Here is a 22,648-nt window from a genome sequence, read left to right as displayed (position 1 = left end):
TAAAAAGCCGGAGCCCAGAAACAAAAGAAGCAGTCGCTCTGTTAGGGAGGAGAGAGATGGAGCAGTGGAGCAGCAGGTTGTACGCTGGTCCTCTGTCGCAGGCGGCCCTGAAGGTCCTGGCGGCTCTACGGGCCCAGAATCTGGATGAGGGCGGACGCAACCAGGGCTCCTCCAGCAGTCACAGGCAAAGTCAGTCAGAGTAGAAGCTTTAAATAGGAGATAAAATACCGTTTTCTGTCTAGTCCATTCTATTATATTTAGTTTAATATTGTAGCCTTTATAGGAGTGTTTTAAGAACTACCAAAATTGGACGTTATTGTAGATGTACCTTTTTTGTAAAGTTTTATGATGAAAGAGGGGGAGTGAATAATCAATATGGAAACACTCTTGCTTGTTTTGACCTATGTCATAAATGGATGTGTATTTGGATTTCATCCCTTGTGTTTTTTTATTTGCTAGAGGAAAGGTGTAATTATAGCCCCGTGGAGTCATGGACTCCAAGCAGCTGCAGTCAGATGGAAAATGGAGACAGTTTCTCCTATTGGTAAGTCAGATATGTCTCTAGACAGTTATGAAAGTATGTGCAATCCTTTGCACCAATAAAAAAATATAGTTTGTGTGCTATTAGAAGCTCTAAAAAGGTGGCCTTTGGGTAACCTGACCATGACTCAGCAGAAAAGAACTTGGCTGCAGCTGAGTAATGCAAGCAACTAGAGGCCATTAGATTACTCTATCGGCCATAAAGTACCTAGCTAGACCAAAGTTCAGCTATAAATGCTTTTCAGACCATGTCCAGTGTCAATATAGACCAAGTAATGCAAAGTCATGACTAGGGCTGTAAAAGTTTGCCAAAAATCAAAATTGCGATTGCGGTTTTTGACTTTTCTCTGTATTAACCACAAGCCTGTAGATAAAGATGCTTATAAACAAGGATTTTTTAAAACAAGAAATTTAACAGTTTTTATTAATCAGAATATTATTAAAGAGAACAGCTTTTAATTGAACTGGACGTCAATCCTTGTTAAACATAAAGTGCAACCAACAAACATGTCTATGTATTAAACATACTGGCCACTACTTAATGCCATGGTGAGATTCCTGAAAGTTTCTGGTAAAAAAAAAAAGTATGATTATATAAACTCTAAAACAAATAATAAAATTAGATTATCTCACTGGTGCAGAGTGATTAATTGTGCAGCCCTTGTCATGACCATCCTAGGTTTTACTTGACAGACTTACATAAAGTAGCTTGTACCTGTGATCTGGAAAGTATTACATCATTTGCAAACAGTTTTTGAAGTAAGACAGAGTTGTGTACATTTGTGTTTAGCATATTAGGTCAATACTGGTAAGAATCACCCCTTGCTACAAATATAATTGCATGTATTATTGATTGTTGTTATTTGGTTTGCACATTAGCTTTGGCCCATTCTTCATTGTAATGGAGCCCAAGTGTAAGTGAACAGGTTGACCTAAACCATTGCATGGTGGCTCTGGTTTTAATAATTTTCCTGTTGGGAAGGGGGACTTCTCGCCCAGCCTGAGGATTTTCTAATCTCTAAGAAGAAGAAAAATATCCCCACATCATCATGGTGGTGGCACCATATTTCATGGTTGTTATAATGGGCTGTATTTTCAAATACATAGAATTTAGCACTAAGGCAAAAAAGATACATTTTGGTTTTATCTGGCAAAAGCATTTTTTGTATCATGTTCTCTTGGGTTTGCTGTGTCTGTGTTTATAATTAAAGGAGCATTGCGCAAGTTTAAAGGTTAAATATTAATTTCTTTCTCATACATGCCCTTACAATTGCCTGACGTGTAAAATTAGTTATCCTCTATTTATCGCGGTTGCCTCTCTAGGCTCAATGAGAGACGAGAGAGTGATTCAGGCTGAATTCTCTGAGCGTGACGTGCTCTCGTTCACTTGACCACTTTAAAGCAGCACCATGTAACTTTTAGCCACTAGGGGGTGTTACACCTGTAACTTCCAGGTTTAATACCTCTGAAGGTCACTGGCAACACTGCACTGTCGCAAAAGTAAACAGTCTCCGTGTTTTGGAATCTGATAGCAGACCACTCTGTACCAGCAGACTGAGAAGTCATGGAGTTACCACATTCACCCCTCTACATTAAATCCTACATAAGAGAACCACAAATATGTGTGTTCAGGTAGGTGTCATATCTGTTTTGTTTGGGAGAATGGACTAGAATGGGTCTTGTGACCGAGAGCGGCCTTCTCGGTCACAAGACCCATTCAGCGGCAGATCCGACCCTCTAAAGTTATATAGGTGAGTTTTTGTTTTTGAGAAGGGCAGCCATCATGGAGCATCAATACGCACCTGGTGCTGTATATTGACTGGAACAATCATTTAAAGGATCAATAAGTGAAAAATGTACCGTACTATAAAATTAACCAAAATCGTTCTCACTTGTCACCCAGGATGGAAGTAAAATTCCCAATAAACTATCAGTGTTTTCCCACCAACAATGTCTTGGTCAAGTTTTTCTCCTTTCAAACTTAGAGATACGGTCTGGAACTACTTTGGTTCAGAGTGTAGCCCGTGTTTACTTCCTGGTTCCTGAGCCAATCAGATAAGAGTTCCCAGGGTTCCCAAAACAGAGCGCAGAATTTGGTATTTTATCTCGGCAAAAGGTCAGCAGCCTGCAAACATGGAAGTCAGTAAGAGAAGAGGACCAGAAAAATGACACAGTACAACATTTTTTTACCCATCCTGTGTCATTAAAAATTCAGTGGAGTTTCAGAGAAAAAAGGACAGTTGAGGAAACAGCATATTAGACTGTTGTCAGTGGCATGCTGTTGTTCCGTTTTGAAACATTAGGTGCCCTATCTATCTATCTATCTATCTATCTATCTATCTATCTATCTCTCTCTCTCTCTCTCTCTCTCTCTCTCTCTCTCTATATATATATATATATATATATATATATATATATATATATATATATATATATATATATATATATACAATTAAGCTAGTACTTGGGTCAAAACTTACACTCTGCTGCTTTAAGCCTCCGCTGCATTAGCGAGAGAACACAGGCTAACTTACCTTGAGACATTACGCATCTAAACAAAAGACCTGTTCAGCTGCAGTGGCAGATGGTTTTCCTCTTCTCCCACACGCTTGCACATAACTGGTGTCATTTAAATGTGTCACCAGAGGGGGCAGACACCTGTAAAAACTGGAACTTGCGCTATGCTCCTTTAACTTCTATTGCTGTTTAGTAAGGGAATGTTACACAATATTAGAATACCTAAAAATATTGCTCTTTATTGCTGCGATCCAGGCCCCAAGTCCTGTTTGCCACCTCTGACCATAACTCTACCAACGATACCCCAAGTCATCAGACTACTGCTGATGATTGGGCCGCCTCCTGCTGGGATTCCTCACTCCACAAGGAAACTCCTCAGGCGTCCCCCTATTATGAGTGTTTCCAGACATATTCCCACAGATTGTACCCAGAGCCCCCTGCTTACCTGTCCAGACAGGCTCTGTCATTCTCTCAGGAGACAGACGAATCCTCCTGCCAACGACACCCATTATCCTTTTCCCTCCGACTACCAAACCGTCTTTCTGATCATCAAACTCCACCCTGCATTAGGTAAGAGGCAAAGCAAATTAACCGTGAGATTTTAAAATATTCATGCAAATTTTTGTTTTTCTCCTAAAGTTCTGCAGGGACGTTAAAGCCGGCTTCCACGCTCAATACATTCCCAAACGACAACGGCCCTGATGAAGTGTTTGCCTCCACAGCAGAGCAGCCTGAATCTCATTCTGCAGCTTGTCGCACACTATTACCCTACTCTGATAAACGTAAAGAGACCGTGAACTCATCAAGTGCAGGTAATGAAGACGAAGCTATCTGGGATATTAGTACCAATGAAGCGGAGAGCCTTGTACCTTCAGGCGGTGGAGAGGAGTGGAGACAGAGTGTGTCTAGCCCCTCAGAAGAGGATGCTGATGTTGTAGAAGAACATCCGCACCCAGAGCTAAACGCAGCTGAAACCAAAAGGCGACACCTGCCTCCGTCTGACTTTGTAACAACAGACACGGGCCAAATAGGAGCTGAAATAGCTGCAGGGGAGCTCTCAGAGGGACCCCTAGTTCAGTCTGAAGCCACCAAATTTATCCCGGAGGACAACAACGCTCACGACCTGGATAAATCTGGCTTCATAGCTGTGGCAGTGGACTGCAGAGCAGAAGCAGGCACAGAGGAAAACATTAAGCATGATGTGGACCCTAAACAGCTGAACTGCTTTCACATTCAAGACACTGAATTACACAAATTAAACTCAGATGCACAAAAGATAGAAGAGGTCAGACCTTTGCCTAGATCTGCTGGTAAGTTAGTTTTCTTGTATTCTCCACATTGAATCTGGTGATTTGTTACATTTTCTTGACTGTTTTTATTTCAGTTAACTCTGTATTTAAATTTCAATAGCATCATTCATCACAGCATTGGATTAATTAGACTAATCATTATCAGTCTATTGCTGATTTTTAACTAGATTGTACATATAGTAGTCACCACCAGGGGGAGCTACAGCCCTTCTTTAGCTGCATACTTTTACCAACAGATTAAATATATACAGTACCATGGAAATTCAGTTATGAATATTTTTGCTTCAGTTTGTCCTCAGACGACTTAAATACAAAGGAACAAAAGCTTAAAAATGATGAATGCTCAATTGATCTCTAAGGTTGAGCACAAATCAGCCTTATTCTGGAGAACTAGGGATAGTTTTACAACGGTATCCATACACAGAATCAAAAAGGAGACATTGTAAGATGCCAGATGACAACGATCCACGCTGGTTAATGCTCCATGTTTAGTTTCAGCATTGATTCATGTACAGAAGCATTTCTCAGATGGACCTTATTAAACTGTGAATCCCTGTGTCTCCAACCTGATGGCAGCAGTCTGTATTTATTAGCTAAGCTCACCATATTATTATGGTAAGAGGATTCGTAAAGATTTAGATGTCCTTCAGTCTTAGATCAAATGTTCATTTAATGCAGCAGTTTAGCTAGAGGTACACAGAGTACCCTGAGAGCCACCAATGATTTATGTCGACAACATGCAAACTCAGTGCTGACACAGCTCAGGCTGGGATTCAAACCCAGGACCTTCTTGCTGTAAGGCAATAGCGCTAACAGCGCCGCCGTGCCACCTGACAGTAATAAAGCTAAAGTAGAAGATAGTTGCTTTGGTAGAACCCTTCTCAGGGAGACTAAAACATTTAAAGCGGAGCAGCAGTGCGACTCAGCCGTCTTTTTCTTCTGCTGATCGGCAGCGACGGCACGTCAGCGCCGAGGAAACATCTTTGACACAACGCTGCGGCCGCTCACGCCGCATTCGCCTGAAGCCGCCTGAGTCTTAGACGCACAGACAGTGCTGAATCAGCTGACGCACTCCCCTCTCAGCAGCGCACACCTAAAAACAAGCTTCACACAGTCTTGGCAGGCCTCCCTGCGTCACGCTGTGCTGATGCATGCTGCCCTCTTTACGGCCTTTATACACGCTTACCCAACAGAGTAGATCTATTGATTCAGGATGTGCAAGAAAAACGATGATCGGATAAAAAAAAAAATGCTGTCACTTGCTTCCTTCTAGATGGCTCGGATGGAGAGCGACGTCCCGTGCCAGCACTTTCCCTTGAGTACGGGCCTTTTAGGTCAGAGTTCAGGCCTCACTGTCGTCCCGGCAACCAGCAGCTCCTTGCCTGTCTGCAGGTGAGCCTTTATGGAGCAACTATACATTGATAAAAGTGAGACAAAAGGTGATCAAAGTGATTTTGAAGTTTTTGTTACATTTCTATAGTGAAAAACTTTGGTTCTGAAACATGAAAAGTACTCGCTGACATTATTTGGAGCTTCCTTACTGCTTTTTTATACATACAGACGAGTTCAACCACTTCCTCTGCCTCTTAATCCCCCTTTCTGGGAGACACTCGTTACTCTTATTGCTGGCATCCAAAAAGTCCTTACATTTAAATAGCCGCTTTCAGCTTGGGGATTAGGTCTCCATGTCTTCACACACTGACAAATTAATCCGTCTTGCGTGAAATTGGGAAGTGAAGGAAGTGTTGCAGCGCACAGGCAGCTGATGGCTCATTACTGAGCCGGAAGGTTCACCAGAAGTTCTTGCATAGCCGTCCCGATGCCGTTGGTACGGTTGGTTCTTTGTAGTAGGAACTACAAAGGGAAAAAGGGGGAGGTTATGGATCTATGAATGAACGGATCAAAGATGCGAGAGAGCGCACGAAAAAGATGCAGGGAAAGAAGATTACAGAAAGAGGTGCAGAACTGTACTGTATTGCTACAATCAGCAGCAGATGTCCTCTCTCTCTCTCTCTCTCTTTCCCTCCCTTCTCACTCACTCTCTTTCACAGTTTGATTCGCCCGGCGCTCGGCTACGGGCCACGGCCCGCCTTGCTTTTCTATCTATATCCTGTAGCACAGCACCCAGGGGAGGTTCATGACTCTGTCAGCAGGAAAACGGCTTGTGTTTACAGGGAAATGAGGAAGATTCTCCTCAGGGAGCTGATTCACAGGAATGCCTATGCAGTGAACCCTGTGCTGACACCCATACACAATTATGCACCTGCATGCACTTGCTCATAATTGTTTGTTTTATCTCGTTTCAATATTTAGCCGCACATCTATTGCCTGCATTTTAGGGGATTTTTTTTTTAATAATTTGCATTAGATTATAAGGAAGCTTAGTATGTTCTCACTGAACACAATATATACTCCTTATTTAATAATATATACTTTATAATGTATATATTATACAGATTATAACTGTTGTAATAATCAGTATTAAATGATCAAAATTGCCAACAGAACAGGAAAAAGGAAGAAGCAAGCCATTTCCCCCCCTGATAAATCAAAACGTGGGGACCGTATGGGGGTTGGTACTCAGTGAGTGTATAAAGGTCCAGCTCTGTGACCCCCTCCCAGCTTCAGGCAGACTTCTCAGACAAACAGCATCTTCCCTGTCTGTCGTCTTGTCTGGGAATCGGTGCCGAGGGCTGAATCCCACATCCTTTTCGACCCGTTTGTGTTTTCTTTTTGCCCTTTTTAACCGCAAACCCACCTGCTGTTATGTTTGCTTGCTTTTTGGCGAATTCCACATTATTCTAAGAGAAATGTTGAAGCTATAGTAACCTGCAAAAGCATTCGCACCCTGGGAGCCTTTTCATATTTGCTCACATTAGAACTACAAAATACAACGTATTTTATTGGAATTTTATGGGATGGACCAACACAAATTATACATGGCTTTCACACACTCCACACTGAGGTTGTATTCAGGCCCTCTGAGTCGGTACTTTGTAGAATCACATCAGTTTTGCACAACCAGATGCCATGATGCGGCCACCACTAGGTTTCACCATGTGCGGTTTCCCAACAGGCCTAGAAGTTTGTTTAAGGCTCAAAAAGCTTGATTTCAGCCTCATCCAACCAGAGCACCTTCTTTAATTCAACAATGGCTTCCTTCAGGCGCGCTTGTGGCGCAGCAGGTAGCGCGATCAATATACAGAGGCTGCTGCTCCTCCAGAGTTAGCATGGGCATGTTGGCTCCTCCTCAGATTAGTGCTTTTTATTTCCTGGCTTCTCAGTTTAGGTGGACGGCTATGTCTTAGTAGGAGTTGCTCTGTTTTGAAATGGTGAACTGAACGATTCTCCACAAAATGCTCAAAGTCCACGGTACAGCTTTATTATTCTTATCCGTCTTTAAAACTCCCCACATCGTTCTCCCTGACCTGTCTGCTGGGTTCCCTGATCTTCATGATGTTGTCTGTTCTCTACTTCTATGTTTAGAAAAAAAAATGTAAAGCATGTATAATTTTCTTTCCACTTCACTGTTATCTTCTGCTCTGTGCCGGTGCACCATGTACAACAATATTAAGGTTTGTGGTTGTGACTTAATGAAATGTGAAAAACTTCATAGGGTTTTAATATTTCTATATGATGCTGTATATTAGATCTTCATAAACAGCCGCAGTCCGTTTTCTGTCATCTTCTAATTTTGTGCTATATTTTTGTTGTTTGCCTTCCTGTTCTGCTCTCTGCTCATCTTTGGTGAAGACCTACGGTAAATCAGACCTGGTAGCGATCCCAGAAAGCGCACAAAACTCCTCGCTGCAACAGGACTTAAGCATAGCTTCAGCAGCACTCGACAGAGAGATAGATCCAAAAGAAAAACCTTCTGAGATTTATTCACGCCATTCTCCCCTCACTCCATCCTTTCCCCAAAAGAGGAAGTGCGATGCATTCCAACGTCAATGTGGGAGTCCACCCCTCAAGAGCTGCAAGACGAGTCGCCCTCCGAAGTGGAAACCGCCGTGTTCCTCACAAGTCACAGCGGCGGAAGGAGGAGTGAGTGAGATGATGAAAATCAGAGTTCAGACATCCATTTCTGGATGTCCAACGTCATCAGAGGAGCAACAAGCCCAGGTTAAAATCACTCCCTGTGATATGAGGACTTTGTTTAAAACCCACGCAGAATCCCATGTCCTGGAGCAGACTCAGCCCACTAGTCAGAGCACAGGGGGGAAATCCTCCAATGAAATGGCAAGGATTGCACCCAAGCAGAAAGCCCTGGCCAAATTATGCAAACACAAGTTGGCCAAATTAATGATCGACCCATCCATAGATGGTCCAAAAGGTTCTCATGACGTAGTTACCACCAGTGAGCTACAAACTCAGCCCAGAACCGGCCCAAAACCCACAGCCCTGACGTCTGACGCCAGAATAAAGGATTCTGGGAGGCTGAGCCCAGAGGAGAGAGTGCAGATGCTAGAGGAGGCGGGGCAGGCTGAGGTGGTGGTGCTGACCATGACGTTTCAGGATGGAACAACCCAGTTAGACCCAGAACAGGTGAGTGGACCCGAGTGATGCGCACACTGAGAACAACTATTTCTCTTAAAAGATGAGTCGCTGGTACCGATCATTAACATTACATTTATTGGGTCGTTGGGTGAATTGTGTCATACTTTATTAATTTGGCCTCGGAGGAGTTGCTTCTCATGCTGTGTTACACGTACTACTTATACTACGTTGACTGCTTTTAGTGGTAAATGTGAGCAAATTAACTGTTTTTAGAGGTTCAGGCGAGATAATTCAGGGAACTCCCGGTTAGGGCTGGACGATAATTCAATAACGATATGTATGGTTCGATAGACGTATATCGATGATAGAAAAAAATTCAATAAAAAGTTCAATAGAATAACAGTTTCCCTTCCTTTTGCATTCTAGCCTATCATTTAGGTTAATATTACAGTCATTACATCCTCCCAACCAATCACAACGCAGACTCAGGAATGCTCCGTCGCCAAGCTCCGCCCCCTTCAAAGAGTTCAGAGAGCATCAGTTCTTTTTTTTTTTTTTTTAAACTTAAAGTTTTGGCAAAAACATGGTTGAATAAACGGTTGTAGTTTGAATTCAGTATTTGTGTTTTCTGTATCTAAAAATAGGTCGCTAAGCAACAGCATAAAATGGCCAGGGCTGCACTTGAAATATATGTTTTAAATTTGTTGATAATTATCGATATCAACCAATATGATTTCTATTTTATCAATATGCTTTTTTCCTATATCGTCCAGCCCTACTCCCGGTACGAAATGAGGCAGACAACAACTAACCATAAATAATCAGTGGTGGCTTCTTATGATGTTTACTTTGCTTCTAAAGTCAGAACTTGGATTTGGGAACAACAAACCCAACGTCATCATGGCTCAGTTCAACAATGGAGTTCAATGATTGATGTGCTCATCGACTATGATAACAATAATAATAATAATAATGATCTCTATATGTTGAATCTTTAGTCACTGTAGCGTCACTTGAGTATTTTTTATAAGGAATGGATACAAAGCTGCCATGTTGGATTTCTATCTTTAAATTCCAACTTAGGGGGGGAAGGACTCTTCTGTAAATCTTTCTGACTTCAAACTTGAAAATGTCAACATCTTAGTAAAAAACTGGGACGTTTCCTTAAACCAGTCACAAAGTGCCAAAGAGGGGTGGCTGTTTTTTGTTGTTTTTGTTTTTTTTTACTTAAAACCAACTAAGAAAAAGTCAAAGTCTTCCAGTTCTACTGATTTAAAAATACCTGAAATAGTAAAACGTAGAACTTGAGAACTGCTGGTCTAAGCTGGACAGCCGTGTGACTTAGACCTAGCTAAGTCCTGCTCTGCCGTCTGACGTTTTCTGCTCCGGTACCTGACACAGAAGCTCGCTCCACCGGCGAGTGGCCTCCTTGTGCTGATGAAGACCGATCCTCGCTGCGCCACACCCGGTTGCTCACCGGCTCTGAATGACAAGCTGGTCTACTTAAAACTAGAGCGCAACCCTCCGTGGACACAACAGCACATTCAGCACACTCAGCAGCTCTTCACCAGGTCTGTCTGCTCTTCGATGAAGAGTTTGGCTGCAGATGCAGATTAGTTTTTACGTCCGTCACAAGCATCCTAAAAGTATGCCGACGATTGTGTACCGCAGAGATGTGCTTCTGCGGGTGTTGTCAAGGTCTCAGCTGGTGGTTTGCTATAAAGCCAAGGATTTTCTTCGTACAGTTTTGCTGTATTACAGACAGGATCTCAGCTGGAAAGAAGGTGGGACTCTTAACATGATGCACCTTCACACCCTTCTCTCACACACCAAAGGTTTTTCAGTTCGTTGTCAGCTGCATCTTTCTGCAAGGATTGCTCTGTCAGTGCTTTCTAGACAAGTTGTATTCAGCCATTACTACCAGGCTCTCTTCATATCAGGCTTCACTGTGTTATGTCGCTCTTATCTTTATGAGTTTTTCACTGTTTGCAGTGGCAGGCTGTCAGATCCACGATCCACAGGTTTCAGGGTGGCTGCTGGATCCCACCGATCCCTCCTCCTGCTTCCATGACCTGCTTAATAAACACTGCAAAAGACCGAGCGCAGCACCTTCCCCGGGTCCTGACAAGGTTAGCAAAATGTCATTTCGTTCATTTGTGTGTGAAAACAGGAGGTTGTTAAACGTCAATGCAGCGAGCGTGTAAGAGTGTCAGAGATTTCTTGTCTGTGCTCTGTTCCCTCTCAAGATCTCCGAGCCTTTATTTAATTATGAAACTATTCTTCAAACACAGCAGCCAATATGGAGGAGGGAATATTTCACTGTGGGAAAGACGCACATAGAAACAACTCGCAGAATCTATGCTTAAAGAAGCTTTGTGCATTCACTAAGTTCTGTTTTCTGAAGTACTGTGGCATACAGTAGGTAAGACACTTTCCACAGCCAAGCAGGAGTTAAATGTATCTTAGACTTAGACAACTTAGACTTAGACATCTTAACATTCAATGCCCCTAAAAACCCCCAAATAAAAGCAATGAATATTTTAGGAAGTTCATTTGGCTCTGAGCAGTGAAGCATCTGAGTTATAAAGAACAAACTCGCGAAGGATTTAGGAGATGTTGGTATGCTATAAGGATGTTCTGGTGCAACTCCAGTTTGGGTTTAATTATCCCGGAGTTTGATTGAATTACAGCGTAATTAACCTTGCAAATCACAGACGTAATGACTTTTTCACCAGACTAATAAACAAACGAATGGGGACAGAATCACTTAAAGGCGTATACAAAAGAACATGTGTGGCGCTTCTGTTCGATTAACATTGGAAGAATAAACTACAACCATGATATTCATTAAAGCTACTAGAACTGGAGGAGACTGCACAAGAAAAACACAACAGCTGCATTTAGGATTACTGTCAAGAGCTATAAAAAGTAGTATTTTAAAGCTCGCCTCGAATAAGTAGGTTTGCAAACATATTTAAGAGCCCAAGGTCCCATCATTATTGCTGATACGTGAAACCAATTACAGAGACTGAGATCAGATGTGACTTTGAGAATAAAGTCCATAATATCACCATCAACATCCATGGATGGATGGATGGATGGATGGATGGATGAATCGGAGTCCCAAGGCATTCACGGACCAGGAGGCTTAGTCCTGCCGCCCTGTGGAGGAAGCTTGCTTTCTCTGCTTATATCCAGGATGTCGTTCTTTCGGTCATGATCCATAGGTGCAGTAATGTAGATGAGGCTTCATCTGCAGGATCCGTCTCTCTCCTGTTGCATCATTCCTGAACAAGACCACAAGGTAAAGTCCTCCGCTTTCAGCAAGGACAGACCCCTAAAGTAGAGGGAGCGGTCTACCATTTTCTGGCCTCCGTGACACACGGTGCGACGCGGATTTAATAATCTTTGGTACAACATCAATGTGCTTGCGTGCACATTGTATGATCACCGTTTACTACAAAAGAACGTACAAAGGATGACAATAAGAAACCTGATCAGCGTCTGCCATCCATCTAGAGCACCGGCGGCACAAACTATCAGCTGTTCAGACGCATGCTCTACGCTTCAATCCCAAATCCATCTGAAACAAAACCGCAACTAAATAAGTTTAATGAATAATGATCCAGTGATAAATTAAATAGTTATCTTTGGATCAATCTGTTTAATCCATTACCAATGTCCTTCCATAAATAAATAAAAATAATATAAGATCGGCAAAAATGTCCCAGTCCGGCAGATCAAAGTCAGGTGCAAAAAAATAAATAAATAAAAAATCCAAGAGGATGAAAAAATGCTCTGGGACCCAAATTATTTGTCCCTCTTGGTCTACGTAGGCCGCCGCAATAAGGGAGCAATAATAAAAGCTGTCACTGGTTTGTGGCTGGCGTGCAGTTCGACACGCACACAGCAGCTGAATGGGGCTCCGTGTGGCGGTGTGTTTGCTTCGGTTAAACAAGCTTGTCTGATCGGAGCAAACAGGGCAGCTTATCCCCGACAGGAATTGATTCACAAATCCTAAACATATCAACCTTTTTTTCTTTATTTGCGGGCAACACCGTTAGGAACCTGTGAAAACTCTCGTAGGCTACCACGGTAGCTCTGATTAGTAGAGGCAGGTCGTAGCAGCTGTCACACTGTGAGATATATTCATTCTTAATTCCTGCACTGTCAGATATTGATCACAGATTATTTTTGGTCGCGAGACGCTAACAACCGTCCGTGAACCTGTCTCACCGTGGGACGTAAGACCGCCGATGTAGAGGCAGGACCAAAGGTTTCTCCACGATTTTACAGCTGTCCTGGTCTTACGTCTGTGATGACAGAAGATCGCACAGTGTGTAACGGGCATTACAGGAACAGGCTCTGGCCCCATTTGTTTTACTATTTTATTTTCAATGTTCATATTTGAACATAAGGTAAAAAGCAACTCCAAAATGATGTTGTTTTTAAAGCTTATTTTGAGTATACTTACTATGCATACTATTATTAATTTCTGCACGTAAGCCCTTTAGAGTAGCACAAGTGAAACAGCCTCATTTTTGTGGTAGTTTAAAAGGGCGTCACTTTAATCAGAGTGACGAACGGCACTCTCTGTTTCCACACCATACATATGTGTTCCTCATGGCTGGAAAATAATCCAAACGGCTGAATTTGTCCTCTGTCTAAGGGAAGGAAAACTCTTGTAGCCTTCTTTCAGCCAGCTGAGCATCAATGCACAGGAACAGGTGGGGGAGGGGCTCCACGGTGCGCTGCAAACAGCCAGAGAAAACTTTGACCCTTTCTCTACCGTCTAACGAACTACTTTAAACCCTATGTCTGACAGATTTTATAATGGGACCTTAAAACCTTTGGTGCATCGTCCTACTGGGAATCAGACCACGCCTGTTTAGTTATGACAAGACATCTACAAAATAATCTTACCACCTCCCTCTATTCACCTGTCTGCTCTCTTTTGTCAGGTTTCTCAGATCATTTCAAGTCTCTATCGGCTCTATGAGCTCAATGTGACTTTATGCTCTAAACTGCAGGTTGGTGGTACTCTCTGAATTAAATGTATGTGTAAAAAGACACAAATAACCTGCCTGACTGACTGCATTTTCAGAGCCGAGGCCTGTGGGAACTTTACTCAGAGATGGAGGTGAAGATGATCACTGTTCTCGGAGGTAAGCGCCGCTGTTTCTTCCCCAACATTCTTTTCACATACGTTTTAATGACTTTCTTTGTCCCTGAATTAGTATGATTTATGTGTGAAAAAATAACGTGTAATTATGTGTAAAAAATAACAACCTTATTATCTAATAATTATTATCTTATTATCTAATTATTACACCCATTTTCCTTCAAAAAAGGATGCTGTTAAACCTTTATATCCTTTTCTTACTGAAACAATTAAAAGCACACTCATCACTCTTGATGGCTGGAAAATGTTTGTTGCATTTCAGCCATGGAAAGTCACAGCATCTGTGTGGACAAAGGGGCGCTTAAGAGGACTTCAGACCTGCTTGGGGTAAGGAGGCGTCGTCTCAAAACCTTCAAATGGTCGGTGACGGTCTGAGCAAACTCACTTCCCACTGTCAAAATGTTTTAGGATGTTTCAGCGGTATACCACAGCAGCACTGGAGTAGATCAAAGCGGTATAAGCATGGATGTGTTTAATGTTTTGGCTGCAGGTGTGCTGGCTAGAATGCTGCCTGTCAGCCGTTTGGCTCAAACGCTGAGGGGAAAAAAAACCTTTATGGGTACAAAGGCGCCATGTTGGATTGGGAATCTTTAGGCATTGGTGAAACGACACATTTACATTTCAAAAGGCTTAGATGTGGTTATAAATGGACTGACGTAACGGTAGCATGGGATGGCTTTGCATGCGTCACATGTTAGAGCTATTTAAGGATAAGACTAGGTGGGACGTATCCAAAGACTGCGCTCCATAGCTGAAGCCCTGATTCTCACCGACTCTTAATGGTCGCAGATTCTTCACAGTAGTAGTTGGAATGAACTTTATAATCAGCCTCCTCTTTTCTGCGATAGGGAGAATCTTTTGTTTAAACCAGTTCATATTATGTTCATCCAAAGATGGTGATGGTGTTTCAGGGAGGCAGAGCTCTGAAGACTCTTTCAAATGTACGTCTCTGCTTTAAGGAACAACTGTAGTGGTTTATTCACAACCTGTTCCAAAGTTTTGGACACACTTTCCAATTCAATGGTTTGCCTTTATTCTTACTGCTACGTCTGGGAAGTCCTTCAAGAGTGTTGGAAAACTATTTCAGGTGACGACCTCAAGGAGCTCAGCTAGAGAAGGTCAAGAGTGGGAAAAGCAGCAATCGAAACAAATGGGGCCGTATTCTGAAGAATCTAGCATATAAAAGATCTTTTGAGTTCACAATTTTTTGTTTGCTACATACTTCTATACATCTGCTTCATAGTTTTGATTTTCTCATTATGTGTTTATAATGTAGGAAGTAATAAAATAAGGAGCTGGTAGTCTATATGTTACATGCTGTAAATTTTATTTATTCTTTGCTTATTGTCTTCAGACTTTTTTGATAACTGCCCTTTTAAATGTGTTTTTTTTTTTTTGTAGATTTCTGCTGCGTCATTCCTGTCTGGGTGAAATTTTGGCTACAGAATCAGAGTCTGGGAGATAGTTGGCTTCAGATAACTGTTAAACAGCGAGACCTCTGGTGCGGGAGGGGGGGAAACTTTCAGAACCGATGAAGGGGAAAAAAAGAGATTTGTGTTTTCTTCCTCCATTAAGGGGAGACGTCTTCTGGGATTATGTGGAGATAAAAATGCAAGAGTTATCACGGCCTCACAAAGACACTGATTAATGTTGTAGACGCAGATCCCCGCAGTCTTTTTTTTTTTTTTTTTTTTTGTTTCCAGGCGCACAATCAAACATACACCCTTAAACTCAGTCGCTGCTGCTGCTGGAGTCACCAACAGGGGAGTCGTCGTGGAGAATGTCCTGGCATCTTGGCTGCTAAGACTATAAATAGACTAGATGGTCTGATTCTTCTTTTGTCTTTTAAGAGGCTAGCTGCATGAAAGAACATCACACACACACAGAGATGGAGACACGGAGATGCGCGTGCGCTTGTCTTTTTGCAACATTCAGTAACAATGAATGCAGTCAGGTACGGCCCTACTCTGTCGTTTAGGGTTTCAGCCGTGAACCCGTCAGGTTCACCTGTCTGAACATCCAGTCTCCTCTCAGCCAGACAGTGACTCACCAGCGTGCTCACAGGGTGTTTTGTTTTCCAGACGACATCACTAAAATTCAGCAAGACAGGTGTCACCGGAAGAACATGTCACTGTTCGCCTGGGCTCTTTAGATCCCATCGTAGATCCTTTTTAATATCCAGTTAATCCGGATCAAGAGGGATAAACTCTGCGTCTTGATGGAACAAAACGCAGCCATTCATATAGTTGGCACGCAGATCTCCTCCATGCCTGTACCAACTAAAGGGCTGGCATCTAATATTGATGAGGCAGTCTGGAAGCAGCTCCAGGCGGTGAGGGAGACACAGAGAAAAGTCACATTCTGGGAGTTTGGCTGGATGTTTGCCGGCCACCCTATTTTTGTGGAGGCTGTCTGTCTCTACATCCCCTCGTGTTTGCTTCCTCTCTCTCTACCTTCAGGGTGCCTACACGAGTCTTTGGAAAAATTTTGGAAACAAACTTTTGCATTCTCTATGTATGAATATGTTTGGAAAAAGGAAATATAATATGGATTACGATTATTTCTTTAGGTTTTATTGCATGTACAGTTCCGTAAAAGTTGTATCCGTCCTTCGCTCCCTTAAAGTTTGTGGTTTCTGCATGATTTCTGTTTAACGCCTGTAGAAATATCAGCCATAAAGTGAGAGCGAACGTTTGTATTTATACTTTAGGAGTGGGCTAAATTACACAACGGAGCCTGGAAGTGTGTGGAATATTGACACAAGGAGCCCTTAACCTGTCTGCTCATGTGCTCCTACTGTAATTTGTTGTTTTCTCTGGCATCTCTTTGTTTGCCTCTGTTACTGCTCTAAATAGCATTTGATATGTGTGTAGAAATCATCACTCGTTCTTCTCTTTTCTGCTTTGGTCAGAGGATTTCTCTCACCTTTTCTTTAAAAATAAGTGCCGACACCTTCTATCCCCTGACAGTTCCCTTCAATCTGTCACTTTCTCGGTGCTGACTGGTTTCCCATGTTGTCATCCCTTTTGCTTTTTGTCTGTTCTTCCGGTCCGGTCTTCGCCTTTGAAGAGCACAAGTGCTGTAATTGTGCTTGCCGTCTTTAAGTGCTACACAATTTAAGGAAGAATGACATTCAAACTACTTTAAACAGATGTTTGAGTTTATATCAGACGAGTATGAGTCATTTGAACCTTTTTACATTCATTCCTGTGTTCTCCGAATAGATTTTCTGCATTTCCTCATTGATTTATCTCCATTATCTTTTTCTTGCAAAATGTAGTTTCATTTTCTTTCTCCTCTCCTGCTCTTCATTGCATATCTTTCTTATTTCTGACTTCATAATAAAGCTGCTCTGCAAAGCTATTGCTTTATTAATAGGTCAATTATTATAGCAACCATTACATCATTTTGGGATTCCTGGAGAAATTTCAGTTGCTATAGTTGTGTCTGATATGCATATATTTTGTATGGATGAGTTTTAAAAGTTGCACATAGTTGAATGTTTTAGGTCAAGATATTTCATGGTTGTTTTACTTGGTGACAGACATGCATTTTCTGCGTGACCGAAGTTGTCAGTAACAGGATCAACTTATATTCTTTGGCTTTGAGCATCAAATAAAATCAAAATGAGGAAGCTTTCTCTTGAAAGAACCACCAAAGCATCATTGCAGCGCTGCTCCCCTGGCCAATGAAATAGATTTCCTACTCATATTATGACTTTAAATTTTTATGGCATTCTATATGAGCAAATGTTACGAAAGAATGTCTAACTTTTAAATGACTATATCCGGGGGATGGGAGATAGGCACCAGCAACCCCGCGACCCCATGAGGGATTAAGCGGTTTGGAAAATGGATGGATGGATGGATTTGTGGGATGAAACAAGTCTTTTTCAAATATAAACAGCTGAAACAAAACAATGAAAATCAGGGCAGCCCTTGTCTATTTTTTTTCAGATAGCCAGTAGCTCGCTTTTCCCAAATAACAGAATATTCATGTCATTATGCATGTAATATTTTTACAAGCAAATTATACAGTTACAAGTGGGAAAGCTTGTCTGGACACTAGGGCTGGACAATAATTCAATAACAATATATATCGATTTATAGATTTATATCGATGATAGGAAAAAAGGGTCAATAAAAGTTCAATAGAATAATAGTTTTCTTTCCTTTTGCATTCTAGCCTATCATTTAGATTCATATTAAAGTCACTACTTCAGAGAGCATCTGTTCTTTTTTTCTTTTTTAAAAACTTGCAGTTTTGGTTAAAAGTTGGTTAATTAAAGGGTTGAGTTTGAATCCAGTGTTTGTGTTTTCTGTATCTAAAAATAGGTTGTAAGCAAATATTAAAATATATGTTTTGAATTTGTTGATAATTATTGATATTGGATCAATATGATTTCTATTTTATCGATAGTCTTTTTATATATATATATATATATATATATATATATATATATAAACAGATGTTATCGTCCAGCCCTACTGGACACCCCTATCTGCATAACTGGCTACATGCGAACCCAACGTAGACCTCGCCTTTTCCCCAACATGCGTGTGCTAACACAGACAACAATGGCGGACGCTGAAGTTGTGGTTGTGTTTTCAACACATTGTGGATTTTAAACACACATTTTGCTTCTTTGCTGCCTTTTTGTTGGCGGATCCACACCAACAGCTCTTTACTCTCTACTGCCTTAGTTGTTGTTTTCACTCTGCTCTTCTTCCTTCATTACTATTGTGTCACCGTTAACGCGCCACTCACTGACTCCTCCGGCCTGCTGTGGTTTCATCGTTACGCTCAAACCTTTTTTGTGCGGATACAGTATTCGGCACCATGTGGACATTATGAGTCCAAAAAGTCAACAGCGGCAAAACCTCAGATGAAGAGATTATACCGGAGAGACCTTAAAACAAAGACACAGGACCAGGTGTACCTTCCATGGTAAAAAACAGAGAATGAACACAAAGTAATGGCGCCAGTAATTAGAAACAATTTACAAAAAGTGAGCAAAAATTATCATATCCCTTTGACAAATCATTAGACATTTATGCTTTATAGCATGTTATAGTTTGATTTAGACCCCTTGAGGATAAAATAAACCGGTCAGGGGAGAATCTTCATGTAGTAAATTGCAGTTGCTAGGATGCGTAGGTTTCTTCTCTTCTTTTTACCAAGTGATTTTGTTTCTAACAGACTAAAATGAAGCAGCTGGAGCAGGAGGCCCACAAAGCAGCTGGGCAAATATTCTTGGTGACAAGCAACGCTCAGCTACGAACAGTAAGTTACAAATGGACTAGAGTTTGCAGAAAGCTTTCATTTGCAAAATATGCCTGGATTCATTGGTGTACGGTTTAAAAGATATAATTAAAATGTCCAGGATTTTTCTGTGTGCTGTTTCCTGTTTGTGCTTTTATGCTCTGTGTATATTCCTGTGTTGCTACTTTTTCAATATGCAATGTTTGAAGGTACTGTTTGAGAAGCTGCGTTTACACGAGCGCTGCAAGAACAAGAAGCTTCCCAAGACCATCAACAAACAACAGCAGTCAACATCGGAGGCTGCAGTACGGCAAACACACACACAGTCATATCAGTGTAGACCTCAGATCTTTTATAATACATGGCAAACAGGTCAGGCTAATTTATCATTCCAATATGAGCGCACACATATTCATACACATGAATCCTTGAGGAGCAAGGATGCATAGAATATATCCAAACATGTACAGAATGTATCGTATGAGCTCTTTCCTGCAACAAAGTTCTCAAAGAATAAAGCAAAAAAACTTGACATTTATGCACTCAAAATGCCGAGATTTGAACTATTAAAGTTAAATACTTTTGATATTCTTGTTGCAGCTGCTGCAGCTTCAGCACCTTCATCCTCTGCCAAAGATCATTCTGGAGTACAGACAGGTCAGCTATGTTATTACAGTGCAAAACAGTGGAGGCTCAGAGTAAGAATATCTTACCTGACCAACAGATTCTTTAAGAAGATCCCTCTGAACCTGTTTCTTGTTTATCTCGTGGCTTGAATGAAGTTGACGGATAAACTGGAGCATGTTGATTTGAATCTTCCTTAGAACGTCTTGTATTGTTTCCTCCAGGTTCACAAGATCAAGTCCACTTTTGTTGATGGGATTCTGTCATGCATGAAGAGCAAGGTGAGGCAACCTCTGGTTTCATGTTACAAAACAGTTCAGGAAATCCAGAACTTTTTGCAAACACAGTAACACACTTAATGAGTTATAATCACGTTTGCAAATGTATTTGCTCACATTTAGGCAAATTTTTTACTATTTGGAATTTCCTAAACATTTATTTGTATACAACTTGAAAAATCTTTTATACTTTTTAAAGGATAAGATCTCCATCATTATAATAATGTGGGAAGTCTAATGCTGTGTTTCTCTCAGTGTCAGCATTCTCTATAAAGCACCATTCATAACAAACTTAAAGTGCTGCTTAACAAGATACAATAAAGCCAAAAACAGTAAAATAAAATCATTGCAGCAAAAATAAAAGAGTGAAGATAATTCAGATAAAATTCAAACAAACATTTCACGGTAGTAAGATCCCTCTGTAAAACCCAGTAAAATACAGTGATAGAATTAAGATCTAATGCTGTGCTAAAGTCTAAAGCTAAAGACCAGAGATGGGTCTTTAAAATGCCTTAAAAGTCTCCAGGCTTTAAGCAGCTCTTTTATTGATTGGTAAATTACCGCATAATTTAGGAGCAGCAGCTGAGAAGGCACAGTTACCTCTGCTTTTCTGTTTGGACCTAGAGCCCTCTTAGAGAAATTCATCGTTTCACGTCAATGTATATGTTGATGTGAAATGTTTTAAAAGATCCCTGAAACATGATTTTTTTTTTCAGGAACAACTTTAAAATGAACGTTAAAATTACATAATTAATCCCGTAATGAACAGGAAGTGAAGTGACAGCAACGCAAGGATATATGCTCTTGTTTTCCAGTTCCTGTAAGGAGTCGAGCAGCAGTCCAAACAGCCCACACACTGGAAATACCTGTTGGTATAAAAGCATGGAGTCATTAGGAGAAATATAAGGTTTTCCTTTGGCAACAGCTAGTTCAATTTCCGTGAATTTAAGGGGGCTTTAAGAAATACACAATAAACTATAGCAAAAGACTAATATTGTGAACTGAAAGGCTGAGTAATGCTACAACATAGTTTGATCCCTCAAATACAATGATTTACTTTTAGTTATAACTGAGATGGACACATTTCAATTTGTTTATGCCTTAACACCATTAAGGCAGTTGAATAAATGTTGAAAAGAATTGTTAGTTTTTGTATTAGTGCACAGATTTGTTTGGGTATGACTGGCAAACAGTTGGAAGGAAAATATAGCATTTGCTGAAGCTAGATCCCAAAAGAAGCATATAATGGAAAACAAACATTCCCTAGAGTACAGCTATGAGGAACTCCAAATGTAAGTGGTGTGAAAAGCTGTGCCTATCGGGATTGAGAAGCACCTGTTGGTTAAATAAAACAAACTAGACTGCAGCAGTTCCAGCTGTGATAACAGGATGCTGATCTGTACTGTGCCAAAAGCAACACCTAGGGTTATTGTGTTTCAGGAGTCAGCAGTTACACTAAGCTTGTGAAACAAATGCTAAAAATACCTGTTTCAGTGATACTGCAGTCTTTAAAGCCAGACTGAAACCTTTCGTCCACACAGCCCCTCCTCAAGAAAAGTTTTTTTTATAAGAATATGACTCAACAATGTCAAAGACCTCCTTAAACTGGAATAAACACTATCGATGATAATTAGTAGTCCTCAGATGTTCCAGCACAAATTGGCTTTTCTGTAACACCAAAGCAATGAAACACCATGTCGGAGATGGTTCCCCAAAGCTGTCACTCTCTTTTGCTGCCAGCGCTGTATTAATTTGCTGGGAAAGTTCTTAGTCTGACTGTCTCTTCGCATTGGGCCTCAGTCAGACCTCACATATGGGAGCAGCAGCTTTTGTTTGTCAGATCTGTTGTCCACCCTGCAAAGTCTGTCTGCTTGGCTGATGGTGAAAGTGATTCATTTGGTGGTCTTTCAGCCAGTGCAGGCAGCAATCCCAGTCAGGAACGAGGACATGAGACACAAACAAATCCTTAATTATGTCCTGTTTCCTTTACATGTGTGGCTAATCTAAACTGGAATTAGGAAGAGATGGAACGTAGACGTAGCCTGATGTGTCTTTTGATAAGGCCTCTTCTCTAAACATTATCCACCGTATTTAGATTATTTTCTAGGGTTTTTGCTGCAGTTAAATGTCTGAGTTACACCAATTTAAAGCATAGTGTATTTTATTATTCTTCATTTAACAGAATCCACAATTTACAACCAGATTGTAGCTGGGCATATCTTATGGCTTTTAAGGCCAAAATATACTAATATACATACTGATGGGTGCTTCAAATATAGCAGCTGTTCTTATCAGTTTGAACTGAAGAAATGACGGAAGAAATTAGCTTCTAGGAAGTTTTTTACACATCACATACTCAGAAATGTTTATTATGCGATGTATGTAATCACCTTTTAGTGGGTAGAACTGTTCTTTCCCATAAATGGTGGTAGTTTCTA

At 41.1% G+C, this 22,648-nt stretch overlaps 2 protein-coding genes across 2 annotated transcripts; both read left to right on the top strand.

The window, feature by feature from the left end:
• Positions 1 to 329: 329 nt before the first annotated feature.
• Positions 330 to 4,399, top strand: LOC110367050. Its single transcript, XM_036146342.1, has 3 exons — positions 330 to 544; positions 3,313 to 3,627; positions 3,697 to 4,399. The coding sequence occupies exons 1-3, from the start codon at positions 417 to 419 to the stop codon at positions 4,397 to 4,399; spliced, it is 1,146 nt and encodes a 381-aa protein (XP_036002235.1). The 5' UTR covers positions 330 to 416.
• Positions 4,400 to 5,600: 1,201 nt separating this feature from the next.
• On the top strand, positions 5,601 to 16,198 carry LOC118565925 (DNA polymerase nu-like). Its single transcript, XM_036147012.1, has 7 exons — positions 5,601 to 5,759; positions 8,121 to 8,912; positions 10,266 to 10,435; positions 10,536 to 10,714; positions 10,857 to 10,993; positions 13,969 to 14,029; positions 16,128 to 16,198. The coding sequence occupies exons 2-7, from the start codon at positions 8,421 to 8,423 to the stop codon at positions 16,196 to 16,198; spliced, it is 1,110 nt and encodes a 369-aa protein (XP_036002905.1). The 5' UTR covers positions 5,601 to 5,759; positions 8,121 to 8,420.
• The last annotated feature ends 6,450 nt before the right edge of the window (positions 16,199 to 22,648 follow it).

This window comes from Fundulus heteroclitus, chromosome 14 (assembly GCF_011125445.2).
Source record: "Fundulus heteroclitus isolate FHET01 chromosome 14, MU-UCD_Fhet_4.1, whole genome shotgun sequence".
Taxonomy (NCBI): Eukaryota; Metazoa; Chordata; class Actinopteri; order Cyprinodontiformes; family Fundulidae; genus Fundulus; species Fundulus heteroclitus.
The sequence above is the reverse complement of the archived record's forward strand: the minus strand, read 5'-3'. Positions and strand labels throughout refer to the sequence as shown.